The sequence below is a fragment of the Varroa destructor genome, unplaced genomic scaffold (genome assembly GCF_002443255.2).
Source record: "Varroa destructor unplaced genomic scaffold, Vdes_3.0 BEIS01000005.1, whole genome shotgun sequence".
NCBI classification, from domain to species: domain Eukaryota; kingdom Metazoa; phylum Arthropoda; class Arachnida; order Mesostigmata; family Varroidae; genus Varroa; species Varroa destructor.
The window spans coordinates 2157485-2170372 of record NW_019211458.1 but is presented as its reverse complement, the minus strand read 5'-3'; the positions used below and the strand labels follow the sequence as shown (position 1 = coordinate 2170372).

Below are 12888 nucleotides of genomic sequence, written 5' to 3'. Positions count from 1 at the left end.
AGGGCCTTTTTGTAAGAAAGATTTCACAGAGACACTAGTTAGTTGTCTGCGTCGAACAGAGCCGAGAGGGCATTCACCTTTAGGTAGCAAAGACGTCACTTCATTCCGTTCATTACAATGGGCACCTTTTGACACCAGCGATACATTTCACGAAACGCCAAAGTGGTTTTCTTTCTACTGAAGACAAATTTCCAAGAAGTTATATTGCTTTTAGGTTGTCAGGTGTAAGCAGCGACGTTTGCTACAGCTTTGCTGGCCGTGTAAGAAGGTATTTACTGTATGATCAAGAACAGATTGGAAACGGACAATCCGATCAAATATCGGTGAAAATTTGCACACTTCTATCACGTAGCTTTAGAACGACGATGGACTTGAGGTTGTGATGAGAAGAAGAACGTCAAGCCAGTGATCGGCGGAAACCAAAATTGCATCGAGATGCGCGTGTGTGTGCTAGAGCAGGAAGTAAGGTCGTTGAGTGTTACAAAAACTCCGGAACAGGTGCGACAAAAGACGTTACGTCTGTACGATAAGGCAGCGAAGTACGCTCGTGACCAGGTTAGTTGTATTTTCTATTCACCATTGTTCGATGTATTTAGTTAATATAATGGAGATGAAACATCGAATTCTGATAAAATGCAGGTAAAATCAGTGATTTAACGAACGCCACGTGCTAGTAGCATTCATTTACGTTCTGAAACTTTGCGATTGTGCAGTAAACTGTTCTCCACAGCTAGCAATATCGTTCAGATAGGGGCGATAAACGATACCACTAAAACGATAAAAGAGTTACTGCTCAAAGCTATCGTTAAACGACAATGATTGTTCCAGCACCATGTTTAAATAGCTCGCTGTATTTAGCTAGATTTTATACAATGTAAAGCGTGTGCTGCCGTTGATTTGAACATAAAGAGAATGCAATAGTACTTTCACGGGCTTTGGGAAAAATTGAATTTACACGTGTGCGTCGTGGATGATCGCATTTCTTAACCTCTGCCATCTTCGAACGCATCAAACAACAAAGTCGGTTTTAAAATACATTTATTAAATAAAAGAGTACGTCTCTATACCTATACACACAAATCTAAATAATTTCTTTTTTTAAACCTATTATCAAAGAATGAACTCACACGGACGAAAGGTCATTCTGTGCTTTAAACCTCAAAAATATAGCCGCGCGATACATGGTCGCTTATTGGATTAGGCATCCATAAGCTTTACGAGCGCGGATTGACGAACTCCACGACCGCGAATTCACTTGATACCATCCATTCGGCACACTTTTTTTCCTCGACTTCGGCAACTCCTTCGGCTAAACCAGTAACGGTATCCGTCTTGATTGTTCGCAATGTAACGAGTGGCGCGGGTTCAAATCCCATTAACGAAATCCTGAATTTTGTTGTGGGCTTCCACGCGCGGTCTCCTACCAGTTTACGATAATTAAGATCGCCTTTAAATATAATCAGGTCTGAATGAGCAAGCTCATCGTAAAGTTGGGGATCCCTATGCGACATATCAGCGTAGTCAAATGGAAGAGTCCAATAAGTGCGTTCTTCTATCGTCCACTGCTTAGAGGCGATATGTTCTCGGCACCGTTGGCCTAATGATGCGGTCGATGCAGAATCAGACTGTTCTAGACGGTCAATCACATAAGAAACGTCGTGACCAAGGGCGTCAGACACAAACCATGGCATCATCTTTACGTAGATACAAATTTGAGAAGCTAAACCATGTGTCATCATATAATCCATTAAAACTAGGTCCGTTATGAGCTCGAAGGCAGCGTTGTCCAGTACAAAACTAACCTGAAATAAGAAAAGTTTGACAAAAACTAAATATACTATAAGACAAAGAAGTATCCACTGGTCAGAAACTGGTTGACAGATCTTTTAAACTATGTTGCTACTCGTTATTATGTCATTTTTTAGTTTACGAATTTTCGAAACTGATGTTTTTGTCCACAAACCTTGAGTTTTTTTTTAGAATAAATGTATTCGATAAGTTCGACGGTATCATCTTGAAGGATGTTTGGTCGTAGTGTCTCTAGCGTTGAAATTGGGTTTGCTTTTTGTGAAGTTGGTTTTCCGGCAGTAAATGAAAGGTCACATTTATTGCCCCAAAGGGAAACTTCAATCAGCTGCGAGAGACACACCGTGGACGCAGACAACGTTCCTAGAAGATGTACAAAAGGTTTACATTCAACCCCAGCTTTAGGTTCTTATGAATCACGAATGCAATCCACAGATTATATACAAATGACATTATACCTTCGCTTACCTTATGAGAGTTGTTTTCAAAAGCAAATTTCGATATTATTTTTGTTGTATAAAATATCAAACTTCTGTGTGTTTACCACTTTTTTTTTTTGGTTTCAACGAATCGTTTTTATTAGGTGATTCGAATGCACTGCTTAATCTACACGCATGGACTTATTTAGCCTCACGTTCTCGTTCGAAAGGACAATTTCACGACACGATGAATGACACCTTCTCTTTTTTTGGCAGAAATACACATTATTTGCCCTTTAGGCCAAATGCAATTGTGCCAAACGGCATCGTTAACATTGAAATAGCCTATTGAACGGGTTCCGTAGAAGAAGACAACGACAAACGTTGTTAACCACCACTGATTAACAAAATGCTATAGATGATACATCGCACGTCAGAGTAATATTGGTTCTGCTTCATATTTGTGCCCAACGAGCATCAACTATTAATTCCCGGATTTTACTAGGGACCTGTACGATTGTACTATGGCAGATCGTAATGAAATCTTTTAGCTCCAACAATTGATTAACGTCTCCAAGTAACAGGTCAAATTTTAAACTAGGACAAGCTTGACCCAAACATCTGTCAGAGCACGGTCGTCCAGGTCGGATGAAAAAAACGCGTTATTTTTTTCTATCGCGTACCTTTCCGCGTTCCAGGAAATATATAGCCGTGCTACAATAAAGCATGCATTGAGACTCCGTTAACAATTGCTTCACCTGTTAGAGCATTGACAGCCAGCATCGAGGTTTCTAAGGCAGTCTCCTTCTGCTCACCAAAGTAATCATACGTCTTAAGTTTACTTGTCATCTGTAAAAGGAGAAACGCTTTGCAGTTTTACAAGGTGAATAGCTTCGTGATTCTAAAGTGGAATTATGAAAATTTTCCTTATGGGATACCTAGGGCGGTACCGGACGTAAAATGTACAAATCCACGTTGTCGCCTTATATAACTGAGTGCGTACCAAGTTCGTAAATGTCTATCTCAATACTTTGTGGTAACCATAAAAAAAAAGCACCAATTACCTGAAAGGATTCGAATATTCTTCTATAAAAATAGCATTCAGCCATTAGCCAAATTCCATCAAACCATCTTGGCAATGATTCTTGTGCTAGATGCGAGTTCCAAACGGAGACATCTTTAAACGAATCTTCCAATGGCACGTAGTCTTTATTGGTCTGTAGTTCATTGCGGAGCTTCGAGAGACGACCTACAATTAGTCACAGCGGTATCAAAAATTCTAAACATCTATTTTAAAAATATTATTTACATTATTAAGCCTTACCTAATGCTGCTAACGGCTCTAAAGGCACTAAATTAGGCAATTCATCCATTTTTTTTGTTGTTTTCTCACTAAACAGTACAGTCTTGAAGATGCACCGTATTGGCCCTTATAGTACGCTAAAACTAATGACCGACAGGCGGCTGACTGAGTCAATCAAAATGACGTTGCATACTTCCTCGGACTGTTTAAGGGTCTCCCACACAGCCCTCCTCGCCTTTGGACTCGCCACAATGGCGACACAGAAAATTTTGCATTCGATGATGTTTACTCGGTCAACAAAGTGTCTTATCAACCTATTTAGCTTTTGGCTCGGGTACAGCGACCGATAGCGTAGTTGGCTTCGCGTAACGTCCGCGTCTTATGTCAGAATGCCGAAGGAAGCTTGAGATTCAATCTCGACTTACTAGTCTCCCTTAGGAAAAGCGCGAAGCGCGCCAACAGATAAATAAGTTGCTGACCCCGAACGTCGTCGCTTTTCGCGCCACGTCGTAATGAGCAAATGAATAGAAATCGTCGCAGCTATTTGTCCTCTCGTTAAATAGTTGATAGACATTAACGCCTACAAATACTGGACTGTTCCAGTAATGAAAGAGAGCGCGAAACATCGTAAGAGAGAAGGAGGATTTAAAAAAACTTTAATTCTGCATCCACACTTGATGCAATTAATCATAACGAGGAATCTCTTAAACCGAGAATGAAAAAGTTCAAAATTATTTGAGTGATTATCATTTTGATTGAACGTTTGCTAAATACTGTGCGAAGACTGTTTATTATAAGGTTTAGGCGGAGATAAAAATAAAATAATAAACATTAGTAATAGATTTTAAGGGGTGTGATAAATGAATAGGACAAAGAGAACAAACATTCACGCAAGGTTTCGCGTGAGCATGATGAAGCTAGTGACCTACCAATGGTTTGTTTGACCTCTTCACGACCTGTAGGTCCATGGCTGCTTTCGATGTATGATGCTTTCCTACTTAAGTGGTCGATAACTTTTGTTAAAATCACTGGAAGTCGATCTTTCACAGTTTTATAGGCAAAGCTACCTTCGAATCGGGCAGAGAGGTGCACCGCGGGCTCTGTTTTGGGCGCAGCCATATTGGAATGAGTGGATGAATTTTCAGGCGACCTGAATGCCCTGGTAATAAGAGAACGGTTCTCCTTTCTCTGCCTTAAAGCGCGCAGCATTATAAACCTTAAATCTTTTAGGATAATCTCGTTATAGAGAATGAAACACCAAAAAGCTTTTAATGAATTTTAATGTAATGCTGTTTTTTCGTGCACATCCCGCTTTGCTTTTCGACAGTTACTATTTCTATTGTAATAAGGATTATAAGTATTTTTCATACATTTATTAATCCCACAGAATATCCTTTTACAGTCGGAAAAACGAAAATTAACAGTAACGAATACGTTTTGTATGAACAGCTGCAGGTGATTTGGCATGATCTTTAGTAGCTAGATCATTCTTGAGTAGATCTAAATTTAACGTGTGGCTGAAATCTCTGTGGACTAACATATAGCAAAATACGTATTCATTTCATTTACTCTATATCTGTTAAATCAGACAATCGTTTTATGTATATACCAAAGATTATCGAACTGCTAATAATCTATGAATTGAGCTTGTGAGATGAAGGATAGTGGTAAAAATTTTTGCGAAGCATGTAGAAACTCTATTACTCTGTATTCATGGGTAGCTCGCTATCAGATGAAGCCAAATAATTCACATGTAAACCTATATTTTCACGTTCAGGAATAGGGCAACAGCGACGATAACAATGTTTTGTTTTCGTAGGCTGACATTTCTTTCCGGAACAGCGTTTTTGTCAAACAATTTTGTATAATTGTCACGTCAGAACTATCATGTATCATTTGTATTGGCTATTTATTAAATCGGTTACAGTGACCATCTTCACCACCGGCGAACAAACAATACACCCTGCTTAAATGCTATCAGCAGTTAAGATAGGCTATCTTTCCGTGAAAATCCTTTTACACAATTTGGCCAAATGGGCTCCTTTTCTAGGGGGAACTATTCATACTACAAATCGAGGGCAACCATTTAGCAACATGATTACGACAACGACCAGCGGCATCGTCACAGCGGCGTGTGTAAGCCTTATCAGTTTCTAGGATATGCCTGTCACCATATTTTAGAAACTGACCCAAATGCAAGTGTACACTGCCTCCTAGAATTGGCCTGCTAGGCTAACCCGACAATGTAGTTTTATTTTAAGAAATTGTACTATGATTCTTTGTGTAACAGCGGAAATAAAAAAAAAAAACAACAAACCTTTACATTGAACGTACAACCTTTTGCTAATGATAGGTAGTGCAACAGTGTATGTCGATAATGGAACAGACACACTACTACGGTCTACTGTAATAGAATTTCAATATGAACATGTATGTTGAGCTTGAAAGGATTACGTATTAGATTTAGCGCGTAAAAGCGCTTGTCCTCTGTGTCCGACGCTCGACGATTTTTCTCGACCAACTCAGACTTGCCTTTCATAGGACCTATTAGCTGTACCATTTTAAAGTGAGCAAGCTTATCTGCGTTCAATGAATAACTGGTCGCTAAAAATAACTGATAGGAATTTGTAGAAAATGTCATTATAAGCACGCTCTTTATAGGCTTCAAGGAACAAGGTTTCATTCTGATAAGAAACATGCGATATTTCAGGGCTGTGGTCTTCTACTTTGTCCTGAGCTCGGTCTTTACATAGGGCTCACAGCCGAGCAGCAACTTCGTATCGCGGAACCCGTTGGCAAGTTAAATACGGAACCTCTGAATGAAAGTCAGCCAGCTTTAGCAGCTTTAGCTCAAACTGCTCGTAATAATGGGTTATATTTGGTGTGCTCGGTCATTGAACGAGACGACGCTTTCTACAATACCACCGTTATCCTGGATCCCCATGGAAAAGTGATAGGCAAGCATCGAAAGATGCATCTGTACCTTGAGGCAGGACTGATTCCATCTCACGAGAAACCGCGCAAAGTGTACATTCCAAACATTGGACAAGTCGGTAAGTTCGGACAAGTTCCCGTTACACCTTTTTTGACTACGTACAGAACAGTTTAATGCCTTATCTGGAGTGTCGCCTGCAGGTAAACATAAATCCAAAACATAGTTTCTTCTGTTCAAACTTAGCGGGCACATACACTGGGTCCTGCGACGTGCGAGAGGCCCATCGCCTTTCTCGCAGGCGGCTTCATGCAGATCGTGGCGGGCCTTTTCCATGTGTGTCAATGGCTGCCAGTACGATTAAGAGACGTTATAAATCAGTCGAAATAGCACGAGTCAATTCCAGAGTCGTGCAGACACACAAAGGCTATTTATATTGTGTGATCGCACCTGGAGCCGGAGTGGCCTCGTGTGTTTTCGTAGAGGACATTAATGATTGAAAAGCCTATATAATCGATGCAAGCCCCTAATGTCCCATGCTATTTCCTTACCAAAACTGTCGGAGAAGGCTTGACACGTCTGAGGATTCGCCCGCACCGTTCTACACTTCTCATCAATCACTTTTGTCCTTCAGAGCGACCCTGTGCGAATGAGGATGAACGAGAGGGCTATCGCTTACAGAGATTGTGTACAGCTTGCAAATTCCGTCCTAGACAAGTCGGTCCGCTGGTAGAAGCAATTCGCAAAAGAGAACAGGCAGTGCCTCTAACCGCCCGGGCCGTCTGTAAGATACTTTTCATTTCGCAAAATTCCTTAATTTCTTGGCTTGCAGAAAACTATTTATACTAGTTTTTTTGACCACCAACAAAGGAGATCGAGTTGATTTATTGCACCTTTCCAAGAGATGTTTTAACATTGATGTTGATCTGGTGATCCTCCAGAATTGTTAGCAGGATACTGCCGAACGCTGTTGCCACGTGCAAGGCCTGACAAACACACTACCCGGGGCAGCATGCAGAATGCCGTTGACTTATAGCTCGAAATCCGATGATTTTAGTGGCTCTTGCTGAGCGGCGACGATTCCTATGATCACAACTACAGACGCCTTTTGTTAGCAGCAAAAAAAGATCCCTCCAATATTTAATTTACGACAGCTTAATTTATGTTTACTTAATACGAAAAGGATATTATTTTATATTTTCAGAGCGTTTTAGCTGACTGAATGCGATAGACTGCGTTCTGCTCACTAGTATAGTTTATTGACACATCTTCATTATTTACAGAAATCATTACATGCTTCGATGTGTTTTTTGCCGAAGCTAATCAGGAGTGTAATAGTGATTTGGTTTTGTGGCTTACACACTGGTATGATGAGACACCAAATTTAACGGTTCTCAGTACCGCACGCGCCTGGGCAATCTCAAACCGTACCCCAATGGTGGTGGTAAGTAAAAAAAAAAATTTGACTATTTTTTATTTACATTCATGGGCCTTAGAATGTTCGGACAGTAAATGCCGAAGGAGAGCGCTGCAAGACGTTTGTGTAGAGCCTTTGTGAAAGAGGGCCTTTTCTGGATTTTAAGCTACAAATGTATTTTCTGAATCGTCTTGGTGTCCGCGTTAAGTTGACGCAATATCTTAGATAAATTTGTACTATAAATTTATCTAAGATACTGCGTAAATAAGTACAGCAAAGATCGCCCAAAGTGGTAGCAAATATGATCAAATATACGGTTTTCCACGGAAAAGGAGTTCAAGCCGACGTTTTTTGATGTCTAGCCAAATATATATTTCCTTAAATACATTTGATGCGTTCGGCAAGCTAGCGATGTAGGCGATCCAAAGGTTAGATGTGAAGCCAGTAGACGAAAGAAAGGATAGTCCTTTGTTTGCAGAAGCATGTGCGTCACAACAGGTGCTATAAGAGCGAAATGAAGCAAACTCAGCTTCATCCAAAGAAAAAAAAATCTATTTTTTCAATTACAGCTGAACCTGTCTAGGCATGTGCGCAAAAGCCTCCATATATGACATGCGGCATGCCTGAGCATCGCTATATTGACAATAATGATGTTGCTCTTGTTTACGGCGGCGTGTAAAGTCTGTGGACGGCAAAACGTAATGTTTATACATTAACTAGAGCGTCCCATGTACGCCCAATAAATAACTGTTAGAGAAAAACATTACAAGATATGCGGTTGACAACAGTTGTACATTCAACAATGCAATCTGTACCTCAGCATTTAATAGAGCATGCCATTACCTTTATCATAAACTTATGAACTAATTCAAGCAATGTTAACCGGTGCCCACTACTATAAAGATGCCAATATGAGCTAGTACGATTACCGCTTGCTCCGGTTCGGTTTGGGCGTTGCTTTTAAACGGACTAGTAAGCTTTCAGCTTGGACATGAACTTTGACTAAAGTTCTACTCCGGGCTCTCTGGTTTCGATGGCTGCAGTGCAACGCACGCAATTTACGTGAAGGAACTCTTGGTGCCGGCCTCTTCTTTCCCGATGGTTCAGGGCAGTATACAATGTCGTTTAGTGAAGAACGTGAGGCCTTGCACGTGTTCGACCTTAAATCAACTTCGTCCGCGCTAATCAGGTTTGTTAGGTGCTCACGATTGGTTTTAGTACAAATTTTGTATGCTTGTTCCAAAAACGGCTTTATTTCACAAACTTTATTATTTTTTTCTCTTAGTCTATTTTCTATACAGAATACGTTGTACTAGAATGATAAACCATAATTGTTTTGATGAGCATTTATTAGATAGCCTTGATTTTCTTATACCACTGTAGTATAATCATCGCACAAAATTGTATTAGGGAAGATGTAATAAAGGAAGTTGCTCTAAAGTCGATCCTTTTCTGATACCAACGCGGACAATTCAAACGGTTTCAAGCGTCGAATTCAAATGGATTCTACAATTAAATAAGTCAGTCAAGTCAGGATTAAGGATAGAAAAACTAAAAGGAAGCCCTTTTTTATTTAAAAAATGAGCAGAGAACTATTTAAAGGATATCTGACGCGATTTTGCAAAAATAACAGTAATAATAATAATGAAGCATTTAGTGACTTGAAGTGTACGTAGTATGTACGATCTAAAAAGGAAATGTCGAATTTTCGAATGGGAAAAGGCAAGACATACAAGCCAGCAGGGCTGAAGGGTGTCACATATGGTTACGTATAAAATGGGTGGTAGTGCAAAAGTACTTCGCGTTCCTATCATTGTAGCTGTACTTCCGGCTGATTATCCCTTAGTGTATTTTAAGAAACTCCAATTGAGTGTTTCATACGCTTTCTCTTATTGCTATGGATTGCTCTCGCACGTTCTTCAGTTTTTAGAAGGCTGCACCTTAGTGACTCTTCAAACGAAATTTTTTAATTCAACGCAGTTTGCAGAATATGGTCGCTGGATTATATGCTTTATGGAGCTTCGCTATAAAAGACACAAGTTAAAAAAAATATTTTTTAAATAATATTAATTGCTTCTCTATTCGAGTAAAATATTTTTGCAGACTATTATTTTGCTTCAAATATATTAATAGAAATAATAATAGTCAACCAGTCCGTTTGTGTATATACAGTCCGAGATTAGTTGGATGAAACCACCCGCTCTCTGGGATTGCATCGACGTATTGGCCAGTATTCCTTGCGCTGTGACAAGCATGATCCTGAGGCAATAATTACATACGCTTTTCTAGTCTTCAGCATTTCAACGGCAAACATTTTCAAAAAATCATAGCTAAAAAATTAAGGAAATTTTATGGGGGTGGGGGAGGGTGTCGATATTGTTAAGTACGACATCTTCATCTATAAACTGCATCTCACTCAGAAAGCCCTCTAAATGTACCTAGGGATCAACCATTGTGGCTCAAAAGCTAACTGCCCCACTTCTTCAGACAGCATCCCGTACTCTATTAGCAGTATTTGGTCGCTAGGATTGCTAAAAAATGACATGCGGATTCAATGGAACAGTTCAAACTCTTGTCCACAGAGGGGCCTAAGTTCAAAAGAAAATCGGTGATCCCAACAAACGAATGAGGAATCAAACAAATATTATTCGCATACATTTTATTGATGTTATATCTTTCTTGCATCGTCTTTCAGAAATCCAAAAGATATAGTGACACCAAGTTCGGTTTATCAGCCCATCGCTACGGACCTTTCGCGTTTTAATAAGGTGCCGTTGCTTCAGACGTGTGGAACTGTTCGATTTAATCTGCTAACTATCTCTTGCCGAGTAAGATACGAACTTCGGTGTCCTTCCAAGAACATTTTGTACTCAATGTTCGCTGCGGAAGGAACGCGTGGATTCGGAAATGGAGATTGTCTTTATCTACAGGAACTGTACGTGATAGCTGTTGACAAGGAGACCCGACAGCCATCTTTGCACAGTGGTTCGCCATTTCGTACCCTGAGTATAAGGATCGACGTCAAAGATGATTGTCGGCCTCAGAAAGCGTTCCCGTTTGTTATCGGAGACTACCTGTCCTTAGTGGATTCTTCAAAATGGCAATTTAATCGAGATAAGGTAGAAATTTTAATAATGTCATTCAGTTGTATTTAAACATTACTTAGCTTGGTAACCAGCGCAAACGTTTCTTTTGCACATCGCTCGGAACGAGCATGCCTGTAAGCGTCTCCTGAAATTTGACCCGGAGCTTTTCTTTAAAATAAAAATCAAATTTAAGTTTAAATCATGGTAAGTGTACATATACGATGGCTTTCAGAAGTAGTTACTCTCGCTTTAAATTTAAGTGATCAAAATAGCCTTTTTTGCTTTTAGTGGTTTTTCACACTCTGTCATTTTTATACTATCGCCTTTAAATGCAATGGAGAACTTTGGGTCAACTGTTATTATGAATGGGAAAAGTTTTCCCACTTTTTGGCATGCTTTTTATTGTTTTTTATTATATTTTATATAATTAATTTTTTTTTTATTTTTAATTATATCTTATATAATTAAAGATGTTAATAATTAATTTTATAAATTTTTCTGCGTTTTACTATCATATTAATTGCAATAATTAATGCATTAATTTGTAAACGTTCAGATATGAGTATACTAAAAGAAGTTTGGGTTTTTTTCATAATTTAGAGAAAATGGCCCTAACAGTTACAAGTGTGCAAAGTTAGTAAATACTTGCATCGATGGGTCTCACTTACATCTCAAAAGAGTCATACTTTACTCTGGTGTTCCTCCAAAAACGTTTACTGTAATTGCGCGCTAAGTAAAAATCCTTTTGTTTTGATATCTAGGTAGAACTGAAGTTGGAAGGTCTTGAGGTGGCGTGCGCTGGTATGTTCCGAAGAGTCTTCAGCAAAGACATTCCTAGGTATGTTCGTAAGAGAAGCCTTACGTTTTAAGTAATCGAACTAGGAAGTTCTAGAAACCACTTTTATATTAGGTTTATAAAGAAAATGATGTGGGCCGTGAAAGGAATAGATAAAAGGCATTATTCGAATTTCGCAACTTTTTGTTACGTTAATAGGAAATTAGCATGGCGTTAACTGAATATCTACCTAGATGGAGAAAATTCGAAACTGTACCACAGTTCTTTTAACGAATCCTCCAAGAAATTATGTGTGTCACCTTCTTGATCCCTTCTTCGATAATAGTTTCACGTGATAAAAATTAGGTTAAGTTGTTGTTAAGTAAAATATGGTCGAAATCCAATTCATAGTAAGGGTTGCATAGCGAATATTCAGTACGTCAAGCAATTTAACAGGCTGTAATGAATGGTCAAATTCACAAAAATTCGTTTTACTAATTATAATCCTTAGTTCATGGACGTCTGATGAGATCGATAAACTCTAGTGCTCCATCTTAAATAAAGGAAAAGCACCTCTCTCTGTAAATGATTCACATTTACTTAACTGAAATGAGTTGTTTGGTTTTGTTTTTCTATTTAAAGTCAAACTAGGTTGGACCATAGTGAAACTATTCGATTTCTTCTAAATATGGGATATTATGGTCTTGTGATTTGAGGTCGCGTGAAAAGATATCGCTTTATACCAAACATAAGCTATCTACAAAAACTCCATTGAGAGTTTTTTTTTTTTAGAGTTTACCATAAATCTTACAGCAATTCTCTGTGGGCTACTATATAAATCATATACAATTACATAGATTTACAAGATGGATCTGCACGATGGGACTTACGAATATACACCGTCATATTTATTCGCATATAACCGTATAATGATATTTCGTTACCTTCAGCCATTGTATTTATTTGTACTGTACAATGTGAACAAAATAAAACAGCAGTGTTAAATGCTTTGTCAAATATTTTCTTTGTATACTAATTAAGGGGAGAAACGAAGGGTCTAATCTTCTCCGCCAAGAGTCTAGTTGAGTTGTGTATTGACAGAAGTGATCCGGGTCCGTTGATCTGGTAGTACACGCCACTTCCTTTTGCT

General features: G+C 39.0%; 2 protein-coding genes across 5 annotated transcripts; one reads left to right on the top strand and one right to left on the bottom strand.

Annotated features, from left to right (window-relative positions):
- Window positions 1-35: 35 nt before the first annotated feature.
- LOC111250899 (pantetheine hydrolase VNN2-like) lies at window positions 36-12748 on the top strand. Of its 2 annotated transcripts, none has more exons than XM_022806838.2 (6): window positions 36-555; window positions 6239-6581; window positions 7744-7904; window positions 8921-9066; window positions 10573-10996; window positions 11725-12748. In XM_022806838.2, the coding sequence occupies exons 1-6, from the start codon at window positions 436-438 to the stop codon at window positions 11830-11832; spliced, it is 1302 nt and encodes a 433-aa protein (XP_022662573.1). In that variant the 5' UTR covers window positions 36-435; the 3' UTR covers window positions 11833-12748. The 2 variants fall into 2 exon arrangements, with proteins under 2 accessions (XP_022662573.1, XP_086845451.1); XM_086989325.1 differs by lacking the exon at window positions 36-555 and adding an exon at window positions 5590-5664.
- On the bottom strand, window positions 1022-4674 carry LOC111250900 (damage-control phosphatase 1-like). 3 transcript variants are annotated; one of them, XM_022806840.2, is made up of 5 exons: window positions 4458-4674; window positions 3290-3474; window positions 2984-3074; window positions 1964-2169; window positions 1022-1802 (listed from the first exon to the last, which is right to left on the bottom strand). In XM_022806840.2, the coding sequence occupies exons 1-5, from the start codon at window positions 4645-4647 to the stop codon at window positions 1215-1217; spliced, it is 1260 nt and encodes a 419-aa protein (XP_022662575.1). In that variant the 5' UTR covers window positions 4648-4674; the 3' UTR covers window positions 1022-1214. The 3 variants fall into 3 exon arrangements, with proteins under 3 accessions (XP_022662575.1, XP_022662578.1, XP_022662576.1); XM_022806843.2 differs by having other exon boundaries at window positions 3290-3460; window positions 4458-4631; XM_022806841.2 differs by lacking the exon at window positions 4458-4674 and adding an exon at window positions 3550-3700.
- Window positions 12749-12888: the final 140 nt, after the last annotated feature.